The sequence below is a fragment of the Micromys minutus genome, assembly GCF_963924665.1.
Source record: "Micromys minutus genome assembly, chromosome: 11".
Lineage (NCBI taxonomy): Eukaryota > Metazoa > Chordata > Mammalia > Rodentia > Muridae > Micromys > Micromys minutus.
The window spans coordinates 1708596-1732896 of record NC_137980.1 but is presented as its reverse complement, the minus strand read 5'-3'; the positions used below and the strand labels follow the sequence as shown (position 1 = coordinate 1732896).

The window sequence follows — 24301 nt, the reverse complement described above, 5'->3', positions numbered from 1 at the left end:
TGAGAACCCTGGGATTCAGGTAAGCTTATCCTAGACAATACTGTGTCCAAAGCAGAAAATCCTGCTCAACTGTGCCCACATTCACAGTTGTTATAGACCATGAGCCATTAAATTATTGTCCGAAGCTGTTCTGTTCCTGAAAGTTTGTCATAAAGGAACATGATACTAATAACTTACCTAAAAATGGTTTAGTTGGAAAAATAAGAAAAGAAGCAGGAAAGGATCTTAGTATAAGAGAATTCTTATGAAAGTCAACAGAGTCTTGGTTAGGAATCTGTCTAGGATCCCTTACCAAACAATTAAGAAAATACTGTGGTTTATAGCAAAGCTGTACAGAAGCAGGCATCTCAGATCCAAAAAAACAAGTCTACCATGCTGTGTATCTATGGTATTTAGCCCTTGCTCTGAAAGATAAGCGCATGGGCATACAATTGGTTGGCCTCTGGCAAAACTTAACAGAGCTTAGAATATTTTATGTCAAGAATATTTAATTGCTTCACAGAGTGTGTCTTTCATAAAACCTCTTTCAAACTGGACCTATACTTACTCCTATACTCTAGACATGGAGCAAAAAAAAGGAATCCTCATCTACTTAAAAGTCTCCCAAATACTTAGATCAGGTTACCAATATATTCCAGAACTTCCTGGCATATTTGGTATAGCCTTCACCCTTGCCCAAGTTGTCTCTATATTTTTTCATGCTTCCTTATTTGGTCTGGACTCATTCTGTACTGTTATAGAACCCTTGATTTTCAATAAAGTTCATACTCATCAATGAAATACTATTCAGCGAGAAGTAAACAGCTTATTTAAAGTGGAGAACTGAGGTAGTTGTGGAAACACAACCCTTTGTTCTGAGTACACAGGAAACAGAGACAAGAAGATTAAGGATTTGAAGGCCAGCAGTATAGTAAGATTCTATCTCAAAAAAGGAAGAGGAGAGAAGGAAAGAAGGAAGGAAGGAGAAAGAAATAAACAAAGACAAAGAAACAGGGGAAAGAGCTTAATACACTCAGTTGAGCTTACATACACTCAAGCAGAAGGACAGTTATGAAAACAGTATTGACTAAAGTAGATAATGTGTCTTGTGACTGAAAATTAAATTACTCAGCAGAGCATATGGAGTCTGTCAGACTGAAGATTTGTGGAGTAACCAAATCAACACAAAGGAAGTGATGTAAGTGGAAATATGAAACCTACAATGAAAGCTAAAATTTCCTTTGTTACATTAGACATCAAAAAGTAAATTATGAATACACATGGTCAGATGCATACATGTGGTCCCATGGGTACCCATGGTCTTGTATTATATAAGCAATCTCAAAGAAAAATCTCATTATCATCTCATTAGATGTCAAAAGCCTTTAAGAAAATGTAACACCTCTTCATGTTAAAGTCTTGGAATGATCAGAAATTCAAGGCACATACCTATATATAATAAAAGCAAATCAACAGCCAATATCAAATTAAATGGAGACAAATTTGTAGCAATCCCACTAAAATCAGGGACAAGACAAGGCTGTATACTTTCTCTCTATTTGTTCAATACAGTACTCAAAATTCTAGGTAGGGCATTTAGATAACAAAAGGAGATCAAAGGGATACAAATTGGAAAGGAGAAAGTCAAAGTATCACTATTTGCAGAAGATATGGTAGCATATGTAAGTGAACCCCAAGTTTCTACCATGTAGAATAATGCAAATTGATCCATTTTTTATCTCTATGTACAAAGCTAAATTTCAAGTAAATCAGGAACCTCCACATAAAACCAGATACACTCAATCTAATAGAAGAAAAAGTGGGAAAGAGCCTCAAAGACATCAGCACAGGAGGATATTTTCCTGAGCTGAACACCAATGACTCAGGCTCTAAGATAAAAAAAAAATTGACAAATGGGCCCTTATGAAACAGAAAAGCTCTGTAAGGCAACAGACACTGTCAATAGGACAAAATGGCAGCCTACAGATTGAGAAAAGATCTTTACCAACCCTATATCCAATACAGAGCGTATATCCTAAAAGATATAAAGAACTCACAAAGTTAGAGTCCAGAAAACCAAATAACCCATTTTAAAATGGGGTACAAAGTTAAACAAAGAATTTTCAATTGAAGAATCTTCCTCCAGTGGCTGAGAAGTACCTTAAGAAATGTTCAACACTTTTACCAATCACGGAAATTCAAATTAAAACTACCCTGAGATCCCACCTCACACCGATCAGAATGGCTAAGATCAAAGACTCAAGGGACAGCAGATACTGGTGAAGATGTGGAGAAAGAGGAACACTCCTCCATTGCTGGTGGAATTACAAGGTGGTACAACCACTGTGGAAATAAGTAAATTGGTTTAGATCTACCTGAAAACCCAACTATTCCATTCGTGGGTATTTACCCAAAAGATGCCGCAATATATAGCAAGGACACATGCTCCACTATGTTCATAGCAGTGTTATTTTTTAATTTTTAATTGGATAGTTTATATATTTATATTTCAAATGCTATCCCCTTTCCCGGTTGCCCCTTCTCCCATCCCCTCCCCCTGCTTGTATGATGATGCTCCCCCTCCCTCCCACCTATTCCCACCTAACCATTCTGGTATTCCCCTACACTGGGAAAGTGAACCTTCACAGGACCAAGGGCTTCTCCTTCTATTGATACCAGACAGTGCCATCCTCTGCTACATATGCAGCTGGAGCCATGAGTCCCCCCACATGTACCCTTTGGTTGGAGGCTTAGTCCCTGGGAACACTGGGGGGTTTGCTGGGATGATATTGTTGTTTTTCTATGGGGTTGCAAACCCCTTCATGTCCTTCAGTCCTTTCTCTAACTCCTCAATTGGGGTCCCTGAACTCAGTCTGATGGTTAGCTGCAAGCATCTTAATCTGAATCAGTAAGGCTCTGGCAGAGTCTCTCCAGACACAGTGTTATTTATAATAGCCAGAAGCTGGAAACAACTCAGATGTCCCTCAGTTGAAAAATGGATACAGAAAATGTGTACCTTTACACAATGAAATACTACTTAGCTAATAAAAATGACAAGTTCATGAATTTTGCCTGTAAATGGATGGTACTAAAGAATATTATCCTGAGTGAGGTTACAAAACTCAAAAGTACATACATGGTATGTACTCAATGATAAGTGAATATTAGCCCAAAAGCTCAGAATACCAATTATATAACTCAAGACCATATGATACTTAACAAGAAGGAAGGCCATAGTTTAAATGCTTCAAATCCAATTAGAGAGGGGAACAAAATAATCATGGGAGGCAGAGGGAGGAAGATATCTGGGTGGGACAGGGGAGGGAGAGGGAGAAGAAAAAAGGGGAGCAGGACCACATATGGGAAGAGACAGGAGAGCAGTCCAGATGGCTAGGGAAATGAATAGAAATAAGAGGCAGTGAGGGTTGGAAAACTCGAGGAACCACTAGAAAGACCCAGAAGCCAGGAATTCAAAAGCCTCCCAGTACCCAATGGGAATGACATTAGCTGAAATACCCAGCAGCGGGAAGATAGAACCTAGAGACAACCTCCAGTAAATAAACATGGCCCCCTCATGGAGAGATGGAGCCACCCACCCATTTAAATAATTTTAACACAGAATTGTCTCTATCTGAGGAAATGCAGGGACATAAAAGGAGCAGCCCATTTTCTGATCCACTCCATCAACAGACACCAAACTCCAACACTATTGCTGATGTCAAGATATGCTGACAGACACAAGCCTGTTATAACTGTTCTTTAAGAGGCTCTGCTAGCACCTGACTAAGACAGATGCAGAAACTCATAGCCGATGATTGGGCTGAGCCCCAGGGACTCCAATGGAAGAGTTAGGGAAAGGACCTAAGGAGCTGAAGGGGATTGCAACCCAATAGAAGGAACAACAGTATCAATTAACGAGACCCTTCAGAGCTCTCAGGGACCAAACCACCAACCAAACCAGTCCATGACTCCAGCTACATATGAGTCCATGACTCATCTGGCATCAGAGGAGGGGAAGCACTTGGTCCTGTGGAGGCTTGATGCCCCAGAGATAGGGATGCTAGAGGGGTGAGGGGGGAGTGTGTGGGTAGGTGGGAGAGCATCCTCTTAGAGGCAAAGGGGATCAGAATGGGGTGGGAGGAGACTAGGAAGGGGATAACATTTGAAATGTAGACAAATAAAATGACTAATAAAATATTTCCAAATTCTCCTAATAATGGAAGTATTAATGGGAAGATTTTGGTTGTGGCCATTTCTGAAAAGCTGTTGTCTTCAGTGCTTGTGAGAGCCTATAATTCAGGTACCAGAAAAGTCCGTTAAATGGCTAGAGCAATGCCCTCACGCTTAAACACTGAGAAATATACCACTCCTTAGTGACACAAGCTAGGAAGAGCCTTTAATAGTTAATGCTTACCATTTACTTTTCTCAGTGCCGTTTTCAGAGAATACAAATGGCACAGCACTGCTGACTGGAACACATGGTTTGATGTCCTAATCAATAACACTTTAAACTTAACTTCTTTCTCAAAATGAAAGTCTACATTTGCATCTTCTTTTGTTTGAATATTCACACCTGTAAGGTCTGTTTGGAAGTACAGTCAGAGGATCAAGGGGCCTGCTCAGAAATATGGCAACCACCAGTCTCCCTTTCAAGGGTGACCAGTTCATTAGGAATGCCTCTAGTTCTCAAGTTTCTTATTTTTTCTAAAACAAAAACAACAACAACAACAACAACAACAACAAAACCCACTCCCAAGTCCTATTTTCCAATTTCTGAATGTGACCAAGTTATTTTCCAAGTTATGTTCTAATCTAAAGCAGGTAGGGTAGGTCTGCCATTTATAAATCCCTATAGCTAGAATGAAAACTTTAAGTACAAAAGTAAAACTGGTTTACACAGAGGTACAGGATGTGACTATCACTGTTACTATGGTTGCCTTTTGCTCCCTCACCTACCTACAAGGATGGTCCGTGGCTGAAGTTAAAAGAGGGCAGGCACAAGGCCTGTCAATGGACAAGCATGAAGGGTAGGCAGGAACAAAGTTTTAGAAAGGAAGAGAGGAAAAGTCTGAAAGAGAGAGGAGGCAAGATGCAGGAAGAGGAGAATGACCCTCTGCATTTCTCTGCATGGATACAGGTTGTTATGAGTATTTTATAAGAGATGGGTTTATACCAGATGATTTGTCTTGTCTAGATGGGCAAATTATATCATTTGGCTCTGAGTTTCTAGTGTGGATGTTTTGTGGAGTGTAAAATTTACTGAGTCAATCTGAGAGAAAGCCACCATTAAGTTACAAGTTTCTGGAGTTTTGACTTTTTCAGGTTGGTTGGAGTGTGGGTAGAATTTGTGGTTTTCCCTCTGCCAGGTGAGAGATGGCAGAGGGGAATGGCTGCCGCTGGGATAAATATTATGGCAGTTCTGTATGGCCCTCAGGTGAAGCTGAGATGAATTAATGCTAGCTCCACATGGCCCGGCATTAACCTGGGAGAGGGGTCAGAGAGAACCTGGGGGCAGTGTGGCATGGAGGAACCAGTTGCCTTTTTAAAAATATTTCCCGAAATAATGATCTGCTTGTATCTCTTCTGTCCTCAGTCATAAAATAACTACTATCCTCTTTTCTACTCTTTGAAGCAAAGTGCATATACTGGCTTATCATCGTTCTTTTGTCTCATGTGAGTGCACTACCAAAATGTACTCAGGTGTATTTGTGGCTATTACTTTATTCAAGTAGCTAACTCAGGCTAGGCAATATGCTGGTCAGTTTACATACCTCACCAAACTAGGATTTTATTCTATTATTGTATTATTCTATATCACACTATTCTGTGAGGTTTTATACTCAGAATTATTAGCATCATTGCCATCAGAATTGTTATCAACCATGGGCTTTGTTACACTGATGTTTTCCAACACTCCATGTGTGTTAGGGTCTCTTTGCAATCAGCCATATGGTAGACATTACAGAATAAATGCTAAGTAGATGCACAAAGAAAATTATTTTCTTCATGGTTTCTTGTGCTTCTTTTTACATGTCTGGTATTTTAAATTTCTGTGTCTTATATAAAACAACAAGTTAGGAGAGGCAAAGCTATAGCTTTTGAAAAGAATACAAATGGAAAAGTGTGAGATGGTTTAGTTGGCACAGTGTGAACATTTCAAGGCAAAACACTACTAGAAGGAACTTGATAATAAGGTGATTTAGTTTGGACCTTGAGATTTCCTCAAATACCATCTTCCGCTTCCAGCATCACCTGACAGCTGAATGTGCAAACACAGAAAGAGCTCTACTCCATCGATGTGTGCTGTTGGAGAACACAGGTTTCTCAACCAGTCAGTCCTTGATAACCCTGAGGAATCTAACACCCATGTCATGACTTGGATTGCTTAGTGTTGGGTGAAATTTTACATGTTCATTCTATTAGCTTTAACCCTCCACATACAATTTATATTCCCTCCATAAAATTATGTAAACTCTAGAAAGCACAAATGTCTTATATCTTCCACGTTGCCATTAGAGATATCGATCCTGTCAGCAAGCATCCCAGGCTTTGTGAATAAGCTCTATGGAAGCGGAAAAAGCATGCTCACTTTTCAAACTCTCACATCCCCTGAAGCCAAGGAGACATTTACGCTTACATTTCAGTTTGCTTTCTTTAATGTGCCATTATGAACTTATTAAAGCTGAAGAAAATCAAGTTTTGGGGGATTCTAAAAGCATTGAAAGTTCATGATGATGTTTACTCTTTAGATAAACGTAGCTATTTTTAAAAACACCTTCCTGTCAGAGTTAATGGCATTTTTTATGCTGGGATGGATTATTTGGCTCCTCAGAACAGCTCCATGCCATCAGAGAGCCATTACCATCCAGCTTAATGTCTCCATTCCCAGTTATAAATGGCAGGCCTTGTTTCTGTTTTACCCCAAGACTGAAACTTCATGAAATGGTGACTGTTTCCACATCCAAAAGTTTAAATGACATAAAAAGCATTTCTTAGCAATCTTGTTCATTTGATTCATAAATGGTGACTTTTGGGACTTGACTTTTTGTTCTCAATTTTAATTTCTTTTCCTTTGGGGGAGGGAAGAGGGTGGGGTTTTACAAATCAGCCCAGGCTAGCCTGGAACTTGCAACCTCCCACTTCTAAGACTGTAACTGTGCCAGCTTGTCTAAATGTGAAGTGGGTTTGAGAAAACAGTTTGGATTCTGAAATCCCTCCTACACAGTTTCACTTGCTATCCTATAGTTTGGCACAGTTAAAACATAAGGTTTTATCAGTTCAGTCTAATATCTCGGAAAGCAAACTTTAAAAGCACTGTGTAGAGTGTTTGAGACCACTGGACAATCTGGAGAGAAAGGCGACATTCCCCTGTGCTTTTCTCCCTGACCACTTAGACTCTGGGCTGTCCCAAAATTTAACGACAAAGGCTAGAGGGCAGAGAAGAGAGAGGGAGCTGTCAGCCAGTGAAAAGGCCAGTGTCACATTCCTTAACCAGAGCTAACCCTTACCACGCATGCCATCTCTAGCTTACTTGCTCAGGGTAATAGGTTTATGGCTTTAAACAATCTGGGAGCACTAACTGGTTCTCCCCTGAACTGTCCTGTCTATAAAATGCCTTGGTTATCCCAATCCATGTCCACTACAGGTGTAAAGGAAACAACTTAGGTTTTGCTTTCCCAATTAATTTTTTAATAAAAATATTCTTAATACCCCTATTTAGTCTTGTTGCTGGAAGTTTGAGCCTTTCAAGGGTTCACCTGATTAAATAAGGTCCACCAAAGGTCACCATCTTTTGACTGTCTTGGGGGCACTGCATGTATAAAAGCAGCACAGCCACCACCAGAGTGACATCCTCACAATTCCATCAGTTTTCTCTGAGGGTTTAGGATATGAGGGCCTGGGTCATTAGGAATCATTTTATAATTCTGCCTACACCGCAAGTCCTAAATCCACTTTTATCTGGGTGATTTATTACATTATCTTCTAGACCTCAATACAGGGTCCCCAGGTAGACGCTCAGGCCACAGATAATCAAAGAATTATGTTGGTTTGCCCAGGCCTCTCTCCGTAGAGATTTCTCAGAACATTTCCTACCACATTTTCTTCAATTACACTGAACTTAATAAAAATGTGCAGAGTGTTTTCTTCCTGGGGCTTTGACATCTAATGCATAATTATAAATCAATAGCATAGAAAGAAAAGCCTCATACATTTAAACCCTGTGTGGTTATAGTATGTACTCTTCAACCACAATATATCTAAAATGTTTTGCCTTTGCTCATAATTTTTAAAACAGTTCATTATTTTCTTGTGAAAAAATTAAATACTCCAGTTTTCTGCATATCCTATGTTGGAGCAACAGCAGATGACTTGAGATATTGTCTTTTCACTTTATTGACTTTTTGGACTTGTGATTGAGAAAAAAGCAGAAGCCACTGACTTTTGCTGTAGAATCTATCATTTGTAACAGCAAAGAATATCTGTGTTTATCAATATTATTGTATCAAAATAGCAAAATACGGAGCAGAAAAAGAAGGCAATTTCCAGTCACTTAAAATACCCCGAAGTCCTAATTGTTTTACGTAGCTTTACTTCTCTGGCAGGCTTGAGACCCGAAACTGATTTCTTTTCAGAAATACAAACTATACCAAAGATCAACTCTGAAATTATTCACAGATGATTAACATGCTATTTAAAGAAAATAGGAGCTTTATGCTTTAAGCAGTCAGGTTAAAAACTGTAGGCATTGTCTTTAAATCAGAAGAATAGTAGCTTTCCCCCCCAGCCTTCAGCATCCTACTTTTCTTTCTCTATAAGAAGATGGGCTGGTGCGTTGGAGTACACAGTACAGAGACACAATGAGAAGGGTGTCAACAACATCAGTCACCTGTTAGGGCTAAAACAGAGATATGCCAAAGAAGCACACAGAAAAGAAAATGCCAGAGCTTGTTAGAATCTATAAATCACACTAAAAACAATGGGAAAGAAAAGACCCTTGGAGCTGCCATTCAGATAATTACTTGTCATTTTTTAGTCAATCTAAAATAATAATGTTGCCAGGCAGTGGTGGTACACACCTTTCATCTTAGCATTCAGGAGACAGGGGTAGGCAGAACTCTATGAGTTCCAGGATAGCCAAGGCAACACAGAGAAACCCTGTCTTGAAAAACCAAAATAGAAGAAAGAAGAGGAGGAGGAAGAGGAAGAGGAGGAACAGAAGGAAGAGAAAGAGAAGGAGATAGAGGAGAAGGAAGGTCTAATAGAAGGGTTTACTTGGCATATTGCATAAGACCTTACAAGCAGGGTCCCATTTACTCCCTAAACAGCTTGTTCCTAGGAGGGCCATATTTTTGTGATGCCCAGTTTGCAGATGGGATTTAGACCTTGTCTCTCGGATGACTAATCTGTGTTGTGGCAGACTTGCTCCACTAAACACCGAAGGCTTTCTTCATCCCTTCCTTTCTCTCATGCTGCTAATGCTTTGTAGCCAGAACTTGCTGGGCCTTATGCCTGAGCCAGGCCATAGTAGCAGCATTTAGTTGAAAGAAACTGGGAAGTGCTCTTGATTCCTCTCAGAGAAATTCTGAATAAAGTCTATACAATCCAAGAGCACCCACCACTAGAGGTCAGCTGTGCCTTCATTTACTCACACTGAAGCCTATCTGTCCCTTCCCAGTTTCCTCCTTATCTTTACCATGACTTCCTGGAATTGTCTGCCAAAGAAACTCACATTCCCACAGCAGGGTTTCTTTTCCTAGGGCGTAAAAAGTGATTACTTTCTTCTATGACAGTAATAAAGTATTAAAACCAATCAAAATTTCAGGATTCCCAGTACTCCTTGAAAAGGCCATTTATTTTACTTTTATAATTACACTCACATTCTTTAATAAAGAGGAGCAAAGGCTTTCCAGTTAACCAGCAATTCTTCTCTACTAACCTTATTCAATAAGTGGTAAGTTCTTGGTGCAGAAGAACTTGAGAAAGATCACATGCACAATTTTGTAGTTGTTGCCTCTAGCTACATTTTGCTATAATAATATTCAGAATTCTAAACCACTTGGCTTCATCTTAAAGATCTTTATGGAGAGCAAATTTGTCATTCTCCAATATAAAGAGATTTTTTGCTTCAATTTACAATTGTAGAGTATTGTCACACATTAACAATGCACAGAATCCATGTCTGGCAGCAATTGAGAACAGTGTGTTGGGGAGTACATAAGGAGTTACAAGCTCTGGAGACTGAGGATAACCCTTTGTCTCAACCAGTTCCCTCTAAGGTTGAGAGCTCTGAACCACAACCTTATTTCTAAAGGGTAATTAACACCTAGAAACCTGTTCTCTATCCTAAAGATACAATTTCTGTTCATTAGGAAGACAACATTTCTCTCCCTTTCTCAACAGAGGAAAAGTGACTCTTCTGTGAAGCACTTGTTCCAGACACACACTGACCCTCCTCTGTAGTGTGGCTCTCTGTAAATGCAGCTGACATCAGCTTCCAACATCTCCATCAGGGGAGGAGAGAGTGGGCCTGTGATATTGACACTAGAAATAACAATGCTTGTTCTTTCATCTGGAAACCAAGCCCACAGTTGCAATTAAGGGAAATAAGAAAATTAGATATAAAGGTATCAATAAAATATTTTTGGGGTTCAATTTTTCATTTAATCTAGAGGGACCCTTTTAATCTATACAATCAACTTCTGACACATGCTGATAACTAAGCCAACTGTTTGCAACAATTCTTTTAGAAGCTTCAGGGACTGTGTGTTTTACAAGGAACACCAAAGCTAAGAAGATGACAGTTGGCTATTGGTTACTCAAACTACAAAAGAACACTTGAAATTTCTTTCATTTTCTTATTTTTTCCCTCCCAATTCAGAACCATGCAACCCAAACTGTAGAAATGGGTCGTCAGTGAATAAGAATGCCAGCTCCCCCTGCAGAGGACATGAGTTCAGTTCCCAACACTCAAGTGTGCTCCCAAACATACAAAATACATGTACTTACATAGATATAATATGAGCCAGCAGACTTTAAAGGCATGCCAGATGGCGCTCATGAGTTCAGAACTGTCATGTCAGTCTACAGGACATCTAAAAGGACTCATGTTCTATGGTTTGTCTTTTCATTTGATCTTAGACCTGTGGGTGGGGAGTGAATTAGATCTAAGACCCAAGCGAGAGGCAGAGGAACTTGGTATTCTGGGGAGCCAAGGTTGACTGTATACATTTATAGGTTATTCTAGACCCAAGAAATTCTGTGGCTTGTGCTATATTTGCGGAACATGTTCACTGCCTTACTGTACAGTAAGCCACTCTAGGAAATCAAGTCTAGGGGAGCAGGTAATCTTTCACTAAAGCTCCTCTGGCTACCCATGAGCTTTTCCTCATTTACCTGTGCTTTGTTTCCATGGTTTTATTTATTCACCAGTTAGAGCTGACATGGCTAATGGCTCTTTGCTTGTCCACAAGTGGCCGTAAGCCTTTGTTTACTGTGTGGTGTGTTTATCTGGAGGTGTGAGTATGGATCTTGGAAAACCTTTTCATCATTGATTCCCAAGCTTTAAAATGCATCAGAATCAGCTAGATGGTTTTAAAATACAGATGAATGGTACTTTTTCCCCCCGGAGAGTATGATTTCATGGTTCTGGGGTAGAAACCTCAAATTTGTAAGTTTTACTGAACTGAAAATGATTGCTATGTGGGACAACTTTCCTCAGAGAGCTCACTGAATATAGGGTCAGTATGTATTTTATAAAGCAGCCAATTAAATGAGTAAAATCTACTTTTAAAAAACAAAGAAGATTGAATATGATTCCTAAATTATGCTAAGAGGGAGCTGTTCTAAGCTATGCTAAAAGAACTGACCTTAAACTATACTGAGATTTTACTTCTTGACAAAGTTTACTTCTTGATTACAGAGGGAAGCTGACAAGATTATATACTCTCTCAAATGGAACAAAGTTCATGCTTTGGTTGGTCCTGAGATTGATAGGTGCATATAAATTTAGAATAGAGAGCTATGCATGCACAAATGCGCGCAGGCGCACGCGCACACACACTTACAAGCATAGGGAAACATGCTTTAAAGGGGAATAGTATCATTTAATTACTGTCTAGGTTACTAAGATAAGGTGAAGGACAAAAGATATGCTAATAATCTGTCCTCAAGAGATCCTTTTAAAACTGTAGATCCAGATTGAAAGGCGTCATTACAATGGCTAATTAACATTAATTATGAATTACCTTTCAGGTGCAGTTAGGTCACCTAAAAGGCAGAGAGAGACACAAGGGCAGAGAGAGAAATCTGGGGTGGCTAGGAGGCCTCTAATCCACAGTGCACACCTGCTGCTGCTGACAGAGGTGATAGTTTAAGCCGATGCCGGGTCCTGAGAGCAGGCTGGCCAGTGGAATCACCTGTGTACTGACACCATCTCCTTGACTGTGACAAGTTTCTGGGCTACCGTTGCTATTGAAGTTGGTGCCCACCCATCCAAGTTTTCTGTATTTCTATCGGTGTGTCTGTCTTTTATTTATTCCCTCTTTGCCCCAGTCAGGATTCTAGGACTAAGTTATGCTGAGTTTGGCACTAACTGTTCAGAAAAAAAAAATAAAGTACATTTGTTTTATATAGGAGGTAAGGGATCACCAGTTACACTACGAATTTAAGAATGGATGGATGGAAACATGTAGAACACAAGAAATTGTACCTTTAATTTTTCAAAGTAAAGTTATTTCATAATCAGGCAGTAAGGTGCTAGATTGGATTTTCTGAGAAAAACTTTAGAGCACTGTTACTCTAAATAACACAGTATTTGATACCAACTGGGGTTCTCTTGCCTGTAAAAACTAATTTTCTTTCTGTGATTCACAACTAACTCTGAGGTTTAAAGTAATTAGTGTGGAATGTGTGTTTGGTATTTTAACTAAAGTAGTGACAAAGTAAAGACACCTGCTGGTTACATATGTGTTCTTTCATAGGTTTACTTTACTGTGAATGTTGTTGGTTTGTAGCAAAGCTGATCAGAAAGGAGAGCTATATACACCCACTTTGCCAAACACACAAGCTCCCCCACTATAATTCACCCCTAAAAATGACATGTGTGATAGCTAATGAAATCTACCTTGGCATTTCCTAATCAGGAAAGTCCTCAGCTTATATTAGAATTTGCCAAGTACTCTTTGTGTATTTAGAAATCTAGTGAATATTTACAATGTAAATAAATATTCAAGTTATAAAGCTAAATATCTATGAAGTAAAGCTGTCATGCATTTATTTTAAAATGTACTATTTATCATTATTTTATACACATGTCTTTATGTTCACACATACCAGTGGTTTTCAACCTTCCTAATGCAGTTCCTTTAATATAGTTCCTCATGCTGTAGTGACCCCAAACCAGGTATTCTGTAAAATCAATAATTCATCTAAACAGCATTAATTCATGAAAGCTCATCTTTCTACTGATCCACAGGAAATCTGATCAAAAGGGTGGTGAACTAATACCCAGGGATTATTATATTAACTTAATAATGGCAGGAAAGTTATCTCAGCTGCAAGGAGCAATCCTGAGATGAAATCTCTTTTGGACCTTGCCTCATATAGCTTACCCATTGCAGATCACACAAAGATGATGGGTTATCTTCAGGAAAGCTATCTGCTAGTCTTAGTCTATGCTAGATGGATCCTGACTCTGTATGATCTATGAAATATTGCTTTATGGATTGTGCAAAAGTAAAAGCTAATGAAACGTCCAGTTTATTCTGACACTTGTATAGGAAGCCTGTGATCTTTGCTATCCTGCCCGCTCTAACTGGAGTAAGATGAAGAATGCTCGCCTTCACCACAGAAGTGGCAGAATGATCTCATGGAATTCACTTCTTAGCAGATTTTTCGATTTGGTTTTACAATCAAGTGGAGATGGCTTTGGCACGCATTGCAGCAGTGACTAGAAAGCGTTGGGCATCTGTTAGTGTCTTCACTTGCCCTAGCGTATGCCTCCCTCAGGGTTGTCATCACCTCATTTACAGATGTTTGCCTGTGTGTCCAATTCCACTGGGAAATGTGGTTCTTCTTCATTCTGTCAGTAATGATGCAACTAGGAGTCAGTCACCAACAGCAGCTTTCAGTCCCACCTCACTGTCTGCTTAGAGGCTCTTGCTGATGTGTGCAGGAAACGGACAGTGTTCTCATTGGAAGCAAACAGTCTCAAAGCTTCATGAAAAGGCTGTTGAGGAGGCAACCAGTACACTTTCTAAATGTGAACTGAAGTTTGAGCAACGGTGTTCAAGAGCAAATGACTTTATGAAAGGCCAGCAAAAAAGAAACCTGTCTGTGACAGTGAAGACACATCTCACTGGGGTTAGTTTCAAATATTGTGCTTCAGTTGTTTGCCTAAAAAAACACATAATAAAGCCTATTGTTTGCTTGTTTTGGCTTTATTATTAGCCCTAAATTTAGACTAAATTAGTACTTTCTCTTAAAATAATCTTAATCGATACTTAAGTTTGGCTGTATCACACACTCATACGAAAATGTTGATTCATTCTGATTTGAGATACTGTGCCAACTGACCTTCACATCTCTAAAAATCACAGAAATATCTAGGTGATGGTGGCATATGCCTTTGATCCAAGCCCCTGAGAGGCAGAGGCAGGTACACCTGAGGCCACCCTAGTCTACAGAGTGAGTTCCAAGACAACCAGGGCAACTGGAACCATATCACTTGACAAAAACTGGGGAGGTTGAGTAAGTTCAGAAATGGCAACAGACATGAGGGCAGTAAGAATTTCACCTATACCAGACCCAGGCTCTTTTCCTGGGTCACATGGTCACAACCCCATGGGAAAATCATGACCACAAGTGACATAGCACAGAATTCGCTATGCCAATGAGTTGTCTATATAGGACACCCCAGAGGGTTTAGCCAATAAACTTTTCCTTCTGCAAAAGGTATTTAATCTCTGGTCCATACTTAGTAAGGCATATGCACCCATTTTCCATGATAAACAACGAATGAACCATTTCTAGAGGCAAGCTTCCCTGATTATTAAAAGGGAATAATTCCTTGGCTTCCCAGGGTGTGCACAGAATTCAGCAAAGGCCAGCAGTGGGTTCAGAAGTGCCAATCCCAAATAGATATTCAAGGTAATCTTTCCCAGTGAGAAAAGGCCTTAGGGGCCTGATTCAGGGCCTTGCAGCAAAAATTATGAGCTGTTTCCATCAAGAAACAACAGCATCTGAGAGAACCTGGGTTATAATAAAAATGTAGAATTATAAGGATATATTAATAGAGTATAAGCCATTGAAAGTTTTGTATTGGGGATTCATACTTTTTTATATTTCTACCAGAAATCAAAATCTGTGGACACCATCAAAACTAATAAAGATTAGAATTCAGCAGGCGAGCTCTCCTGAAAATGTTGGCTGCTGACCCAAAAAGCACTTAGTTCATTAAGAATGTCTCTGTTTATAATTTCCTACTGTACCCAGTTTACATAGTGGCTTCAAGCAGAAGGGAATGGCATGTGGTGAAAAAGTCTTGAATTGGCTTCTTAGAGAAAACCACAGAAATAGTATGAGAATGTGCTTTTGTTTTAACCCTAGGTGTAGGGCTTCGGGCTGCTTCAGACTGTAGTAGTTAGATATGATTTGCCTCATCTTTAACAGAAGCGCGGTGTTGCCAGTCGCTGATAGTTTCTGCAACTGTGTGACATTTGGATTGCTAGGAACTTTGCTGAGGGTATATAAATGCTAGAGCCCTGACAGGTGTGTGTGTAGGGTAGTTATTGGTCATTTAGGGAGGTTAGCTATGGTTTGTTAGTAGCCATGGTCTAAAAAGAAACAGAAGAAAAGAAATTTGATTCAGGGGTCTCTCTCTCTCTCTCTCTCTCTCTCTCTCTCTCTCTCTCTCTCTCTCTCTCTCTCTCTCTCTCTCTCTCTCTTCCCCCTCTATCCTATGTAGTGTTAGGAGTAAATGTGGGTAAATGGTAGGGGAAAAGAACCACAAAGTAGCAAAATCCAGCTAAAGTGTAAGAGTCTCAAGATCACACTATTTATAGTTCATCAGGGCACCCAAGGAAGAGATAACAAAACTCAGGAAAAGGAAGGAGTGTTTACCAAGGTCATCTGGTTATGGTGAGAAACAGGGATAATAAAAGGAAGAACAATGACCAGCTCAAGAGTACCCAGCCTACCTCAATGACTGACACATGTGAAGGATCCTACAGAAATGAAGTCCGAACATTATGGGGATGCTGACTGTGATGGAGAACGTGCAATTCTTTTCTTTCTTTTACTCTATGAATAAGTGATGTAAGGTTCAGAGAATATATGCATCTGGGTCTTTCTGGGCAGTATATAAAGGCAACATTGTAATAACTGATAAAGCATGATTTCTGTTAATTCCAGCAGTGACACAAGTGTCTATAACCATCCTTTTCAATCTCTGCATGGCTCCCAGGCACCATGAGTGCCATGGTGTGCCTTAAGATGCCCACAATTCTTCTCCCTTCCTTTTTCTCCTGTACTCTGCTCTATATTTCAAAACATTCCATGCCATTGTTGGTATTCCTCGAACCCTACTCTCATATTCCTCTTTTTTGTTTTCACACTTAAAATCCAAGTTCAAAGAGCTTAAGAAACAGCACAGTGGTTAGGGGCACTGACTGTTTTTCTAGAGAACCAGGATTTGATTTCCAGCACCCACATGCCAGGTAATGATAGTTTGTAACTCTAATTCTATGAGGGTTCGATGCCCTCATTTGGTCTACTGAGATACTGCAAGTATGTAATGCACACATATATAGGCAAGCAAATCACCCAAATACATAAAAAAAAATCCAAGTCCTTAATCTAAACCATCTCCCTCCACGGTGGTACTTCTCGCTGCCCTCTCACTTTAAGTTCTCCACATTTAGTTGCCCATCCAAGTAAACACATTATTATATTACAAATCTAATGTAACTTGACACTGCCCATTCAAATGTCGAATTATCTGTTACCTAAGACAGTCAATCATAAACCTAGCTAAGGTTTTTCTTCTACCTAAGTGGGGGGAGGGCATCTTATCTGATGGTAGCTCAGTTCAGCTATTTCGATGGTTAGTTTTGGTCAACTTGACACAACATAGGGACAATTTGAGAAGAGGATCTCAATTGAGATTCATGCTTTCATAAAACTGAACTGTAGGCAAGTCTATAGTATACTCTCTCGGTCACTGAGTGGCAGTACCAGGTCCTGGGTTGTGTAAGAATACAGGTTCAGCAAACTATGGACAGCAAGGCAGTAAGCAGCAGTCCTCCAAGATCTCTGCTTCAGTTCATGCTTTAAGGTTCTTTCCCTGTTTAAACTCCTGCCTTGACTTTTCTCAGAGGTGGGATGTGTTTGAGTCATGAACATCAAATAAACCCTTTCTTCTCCCAATTTCTTTTAGTCATAGTAATAGACTGCAAATAGGATAACATTTATGAGAACTTGCTACTACTACACATAACTATAGTTCAATCCCTGGAACCCACATCAAACCTCTACACTGCCTAATTACAGCTACCAGGAATCTGATACTCTCTCTGAATCTATAATCACCTTCATGGACTTTCAAACCACACACACACACACAAACACACTTACAAACACACACACACACACACACACACACATACAACTCACGCATATAAATAAGATGCCACATAGACATAAACAAGCAAGCACATGAACACAAAGGTGTGCTTGCTTACACACACATGTATACACACACTTAAATGGTTTCTAAATAAAGTACAGAAAGCTGACTGGGCTAAATTGAAATTAACATTTAAAATATATGGTATGGTATGTTCTTCTTCCCTGGTAAGCAATGTGTCCTTCAATACAAAGCATTACCATTCTCTTAAACCTTGTTTCATGCTTCTTTCTGAAAACAATCTGATACTCTAAGGACAGTACTATGGACACATGAAATCTGGACTGGGAACCACAGTGAAACAGGGTCTGGTAGGACAGAGAATCTAGATTTAAATATGTATTTAGTATATTTTATAAGTTAATAAAGGGCAATGCTAGTATACATGATACACTTTTGAAAATATAATAATGAAATCTATCACTCTGTATAATTAATATACATTAATCATTCTTAAAAGAGGGATAGGAGGAAGACTACACAGAGTCTTAAGGACAGGGGCCATTATGCTCAAACAGATGGCAAACTATGATGAAAGTTTTCCAAGGCTGTACATTTATACGTATGTTGAGCCCTTTGACACAAATGTCCACAGACATGATGTGCATCTCTTGGTGCATCTTATCTGAATCAAGCACTGCCTACATATCTGCTCACTGCCAATGGCAACTACCTGTACACCGTAGCTTGGCCAAGAAGCCTTCTCCACAGTTATAGCTGGAAGTACTCACACTTTAGCACACAATTTCAGTATCCACTGATAGTTTCTACCAGGAAATGCTGTGACAGTGACGCTCTTAAATGGTGGCTCACTATTTGCATCTTTAACCCTACACTCGTCTACCCCAATCCTACCTTTAGGAAAGCGGTCTAATTCAGCCCCCTACTATGCACTCATTCATTGATGTGCTGCTGTAGCAGATAAACTTCCTCCTACGTTCAAATGCTATCAGCAGCACCAACACTCTCTGAAATAGTCTTACCTGTGGCCATCACTGGTTTCTTTGAAGTGGCTCCTGTAAACATCAGCCTGCTAGCAATTTTTTTTAAACAAAATGCATCTTTACTTTTTGTCAATGCAAAATGTTCCAAAATGTTACAATTTTCCTACCCAGACCTGTAATCAATCATTTCTCAAAAAGCCCTGATCAGTTGCATTAGAAGAATTGTATTTAGAAGTAAAGATTTGGACATTTGGTGTGTTAATTACATGTTTTTGTTACACCTGCCATTGTTTCTAGGCCTCCTTAGCAGACATACAGAACACACCTATACACATTTTTTATTTGTATTTCTATGTATCTCAGCACACACACATAACAATGCAAATTGGTATCCATGGCATATGAAGATTTAGTCTAGCGTTTTCCTTTTCTATATGTAAACATCATTTTTCAACAGTGAGATATTTAGGTCTCAGCATCTCCGGGATACTTATTTACCAGCTGGCCTGTAGCATACTTACACATAGCCGACTTAGCACACTGCCAAAATTGACAGCCATGCTCTGAAGCATGTTTCTGCATAGTCCTTCCTCTTGACCTTGCTGCTTTGGTTTGCAGTCTAGGGAGAACTGTACTGGAAGAAGAATTTACTTGGAGAAATGTTCCTTTCTCCTCACCTATTTGCTCTTGTCCCCGTTCTTGCTACCTGTTCTCACGTACAGTGGGACTCTTACCAACCTCATTAGTGTCTGACTTTTTCTTCCTGTATTTCTTTTGCGCAAATTAGTAAACTATCCCTAATTTCTTATTGTTCTTTATTTCTCACAAGAAATATTGCATTCTAATGACACTCTTTAAGTTTTGTTACACAAACTTAACAATTTATCTTGTAAAAATTCTACATTAACTTTCTCTCACATGTGTGTGCACATGCACACGCATACAAACACACACACACACAATTACAGGCTATCTTCTTGTGAGGATGATCTATAGTTTCTCTAGTCACTTTCTTGTGGGTTTTAATCTTGTTTTAATAATTACATAACTGTAAATTCTACAGTATATAGTTATGTGTCTATGTGTTTAACAATGTAAGAACCAGACCTGGAATTAAAAGATTGATAGTATTTTCTGGACTAATTCTATTTTAGATGAAACGACTCAATTTAACTTGAGATCACTTTAAATATAAAAAATGACCTGTGAGAGGATGCTAATTGTGTTTATCTTAGTTTGTTTCTCGATCTTGAGTGTAACTGCTGCGATTATTATTTTGATTCAATAGACATTTTTCTTTAGCTTTGAGAGCAGACATTTAATTCTAAGAAAGTTTCCCTTATCCACTTACATTTTAACACCTTTCTCGCTGTTCAATTATCAAAAAATGTGATGATATTTGTTTGTATTTAAAACTGAATCCATTTTATGGTGTCTAGTTATGAAAACTAATTATGACATTAAATAAATTGTCATTCAGAGTCGAGGAATAGCAATGAAAGCCTGTGTTTCTTCGACTTTCTATGTGTAGATATCAATTGAGGCACACAAGCAAAAGTGTCATACCATCAGGAGCCTCTCTGTCACCTTACGGTGAGCGAGCACAGGCTTAGGGATTATGCCTTCCCCATGATGCGCACTGTTACATCTCAACTTAGTTTTCGACAAGTGTGGGTGGGGCTCCCAGACCTCTGGAGTCTGTAATTCTGCATTGGAGGTGTGGAACATTATCTCAGGATGCTACCCAGTCTCTTTCCATAATTCTACCCCTATTCTGGGGCTAGGAAGCTCTTGTGTACCCCAGACTAATTCATCAAAAAATTTCAGGGGAATTTGGAATCTCAGAACTAAAGAGTACTTTCCCTTAGTGTTGCTACAAATTTCTGTATACTCCACCAGAAGAAATCCAGCTGAGCTTCAGACTGCTGCTGATTAAGGCTTTCAAATTTTCAGATGTTTTAAATCTTACCCTCATAGCAGATTGAACTAAGCAACTGTTCTACCAAAAGCTAACTTTTGACACAGCTTTTAATGTAAACATATGGTCACCTATGTAATTGTATACCTCATGTATGTACATGTATGTTCACCTATGTAAATATATGTCTGGCTTATGCAAATAAATGCCTTATTTGTATAAATGGTCACTTAAACAATATATATATATAGAGAGAGAATATATATAAACTATATGTAAATACATATATTATGTATAGGACATATTATGTATAATTATAATACAATCTACACTAACATGTATATAAACCTATATAAATGTAGACTAAAATAAGTCTGTTTCATCTGTGTAAAAGTACATCCTACCCATATAAATGTACGCCTTGTCCATGTAAATGATGCCTGCTTCACTCATGTTAATATAGTCATTACTGATGTAATTGTATGTCTTACCTATGTAAATGTATAATCACATATGTAAATATATCAACCTATGTAAATGTATGATCATCAATGTATGTGTGTCTTACCTATGTAAATGTATGCCTTACTTATGTAAGACTATGTTTCACTTGTATAAATTTATATTTCTCTATGCAAGTGTGCATGAATTATGTAAATGCATACCTTAACCATGTTAATGCAACCATTTTCTTTGTATGCCCTCCTATGCACATGCATATCTTCCTTATGTGAATGTAAGCTTACTTATGCCTATGTATATCTCACCTATTTGAATGTATGCTCCCCTAGGTATATGTATACCTGAATATGTGAATGTATGTCTCACCTGTTACTGATGCCATGCCTGTGGAATCTATATTGTTTAAGACTTGGCAGGTGCCTCACTAACTGGGTCAGAAATTGGAGCCCATATCCTCATGTCAGGAGTCAGTGACATATTAAAGTGTATCTCTGAGTCCCAAATTTCTAGAAACTGTATTACAGTTAAGTTTTTAAAACATAGGCAATCATGAAGAAAGCAAACTCTGTCAGAAGCACATAGAGAAAGCTTTGAACAATACTGTTTTTAACTTTTTACCTCCTCGATCCCGGGCAGCTAAACTTTGACCCCTTCTCAGTGTGATGTCCAACTGGTACATTCCGGGATCAGCCAAAGGGACATCTGCATTACTGGTTCCAACTGTACTTTTCTTCTGGAAAATAAGAAATACACAAAGTACTAAGCTTATTTTCTTTGTTCTAACAATGGGAGACTGCATAAAGTTTAAAACAAAATTATGAGATTTGGAAAATAAAAATCAAATCACACACAGTTGTCTAAAGGATATAAAATTCATGAATGTCTTTAGACTCAAAATGAAAGCACAACAGTAACATAAATGTCCAATTTTAACTGTTTACAGCTATAGCAATTTCAGTATGAAAAACATTGCCTGTGGAAGATTATATAATTCAGCTAAGGAAAATTAACTAGAAATAGTGTGTAAAGTAAAAAGTACAATGAATGATGAATGGAAAATGAAGATGTGCAAAAGATGTTGACTTATACATAGCTGAAAACAAAATTTAAAGAATTTACTACAGTGATTGTATTGGCTCATTCATTTATGCAAGAGGTCTCTTGCTGGTGGATTATATACTTCTATCATAGATCCAATGTAAAATATGATGCAATTATATGGAAATAAGACTCCCCTAGCATTTTTACAGCATTTGCAAGAAACAAATTCTCAATGGAGCTCAATTTCTAATGCTTCTTTCTTTGGAATCAAAGTGTGCATACTATTTATAGATTTGGAGATTTTAGTAGAGTTGCCTAATAGAATATGTTAAACAGCAATGCTTAACAAAAATTGTACACTTCATATTTTGTAGTCTCAACTAGTTTGTATACCACTGAAGAACTTACTTTCTTCCCAGGTTTGAGATTATTTAAGATCCTCATATTTTTTTTCCTGATTAAAAAAGGGATGTGCTTTAATTTTAAAACGTGCATGGGTAAGAAAGAACATTAGTGAGCAGTTTGGCTCCCAGTACCACAATTCACAGGAAGGGCAATTATAAGCAGTGTCAAAAAAACTTTACTGAGCTATAATTCACATACTGCAAAGTCATCCTTTAATCCAATCGATGCTTTATTTGAGGTTTTAAGATCTGGGTAGAAAGCTTTCATTTTGGAACAATTATCACTTAAAAGGCACACTGTTGCTTTGATTGACACCTGAACTCATCATCTCTCTGGTAACAATGAAAAGAATTCATTCTGTTCCCATAATATCCGTGCCTCCATAAAGGGTAGCTACAGTCCCCAGGTCCCCAGGCTGGAAATTTTGAGCTGTCTTTGACTTCTTCATTGCCTCCTACTCACACCCAAATAGCTGCCTAATTTCTCGAGTTCTTCTGTATCATCCAGATGCCTTTCCTGCGATTCCTACAAGCCAGTATCAAGCCCAGTCTTCAAACAGCAAACCAGTGATGAACCACCTTACCAGTGTGGAAAATAACCTTTCCTACTCTTCCAAGCCTTACTCAAGTATGCACAAAGACACATGTGATTCATATATGTGTCAGGTTTAGTTCCCAACTTGAACAATGTTAGCATAAGTTTTTTATTATTCATAGTTTATTCAAGAAAAAATATTACAGGTACTTTTTGACCAATCAATTAATATTTATCTCTTCCCTCTTTCTCTCTGCTCCCTCTCCCTTCCCCTCCCTTCTCATATTTCCCTTTCTCCCTTTCCCTTCTGTGCTCACTCATTCATACCCCTTCTCAATGTCTTGATGTGTAATTAATAAAGAAAATCCTATTACTTTCTGACACACAATGATTTGATCTTCATGTATTTATTATTGAAATTAAGTCAGTCCTTACAGTTCTCACTTCATCTTTTATCGTTTTACATATTTTATTTTGTGTAAAAACATATAATAAAATTTCAAATTATAATTCAGTATTACCATCAAGCTACATAGTCATTGTTTCTACACACACACACACACACAAACACACACACACACACACACACACACACACACACACACACACATCCCTCTAATAACTGAAGGTTTTTTATGCTTTGGTTAACTTTCCCCCCTTTCAACCCTGCACATGGCAATCATTTTTTGTTGTGAATATTTATTTCCTCTGGGTGTGCCTTCTGTCTTTGGTCTTTGCACGTGTTGTATGTGACATTAGACTACTGAACAGTGAAAGTTGTTTTAGTCTGTCTGTAGTTTCTGCATATCCTAATTTTTTACTTTTCTTCATACCATCATAATTATTTTCATATATTCTTACAATTTTTATTTTATGTAGTTCTTTAAGCTATCGAAATTAAAATTTAAACACACTCTATGAAATGGAAGTTTTTCTCTTTTAAACATAATATCTTACTGACTACTGGATAATCTTATATGATCTCCTTTGAAAACATTCACCTGCTACTTACCATCTAACTCCCAGACCCACTCTTTACCTCCTCATCCCTCCATTTCCATGCTCCATCCTTTTTAAATACTTCACTAAGTACAATATGTGCTGCCCATGTACTCTTGGGTATAGGGACATCCACCTGAGCATGGTAAATTTCCATAAGTCCCCTGGTACTCTTGGATCTTCATGCAATCCCCTCTAATGTTTGTTTCTGTGTTCATTTCAAATCATTTCCATAAAGGACTTTGACTTCTAATACTTGTTAGGATGTGTCTTCACCTTTGTTGTCTAAATGTTTCTGAATAATTGTTGTATTTTCACTCTTTCTGTGTTTGCTGG

The 24301-nt window shown here is 38.5% G+C and overlaps 1 protein-coding gene across 4 annotated transcripts in view; it reads right to left on the bottom strand.

The window, feature by feature from the left end:
* The window catches only part of MCTP1 (multiple C2 and transmembrane domain containing 1), a gene marked incomplete at both ends in the record, with an annotated part of 533307 nt that overhangs the window by 296668 nt on the left and 212338 nt on the right, over positions 1-24301 (bottom strand). For all 4 annotated transcript variants that reach the window (XM_080925321.1, XM_080925322.1, XM_080925323.1 and 1 more), the window contains one exon: positions 21605-21719. In XM_080925321.1, coding sequence (XP_080781447.1) covers positions 21605-21719 — 115 coding nt within the window. The remainder of the gene's footprint in view (positions 1-21604; positions 21720-24301) is intronic.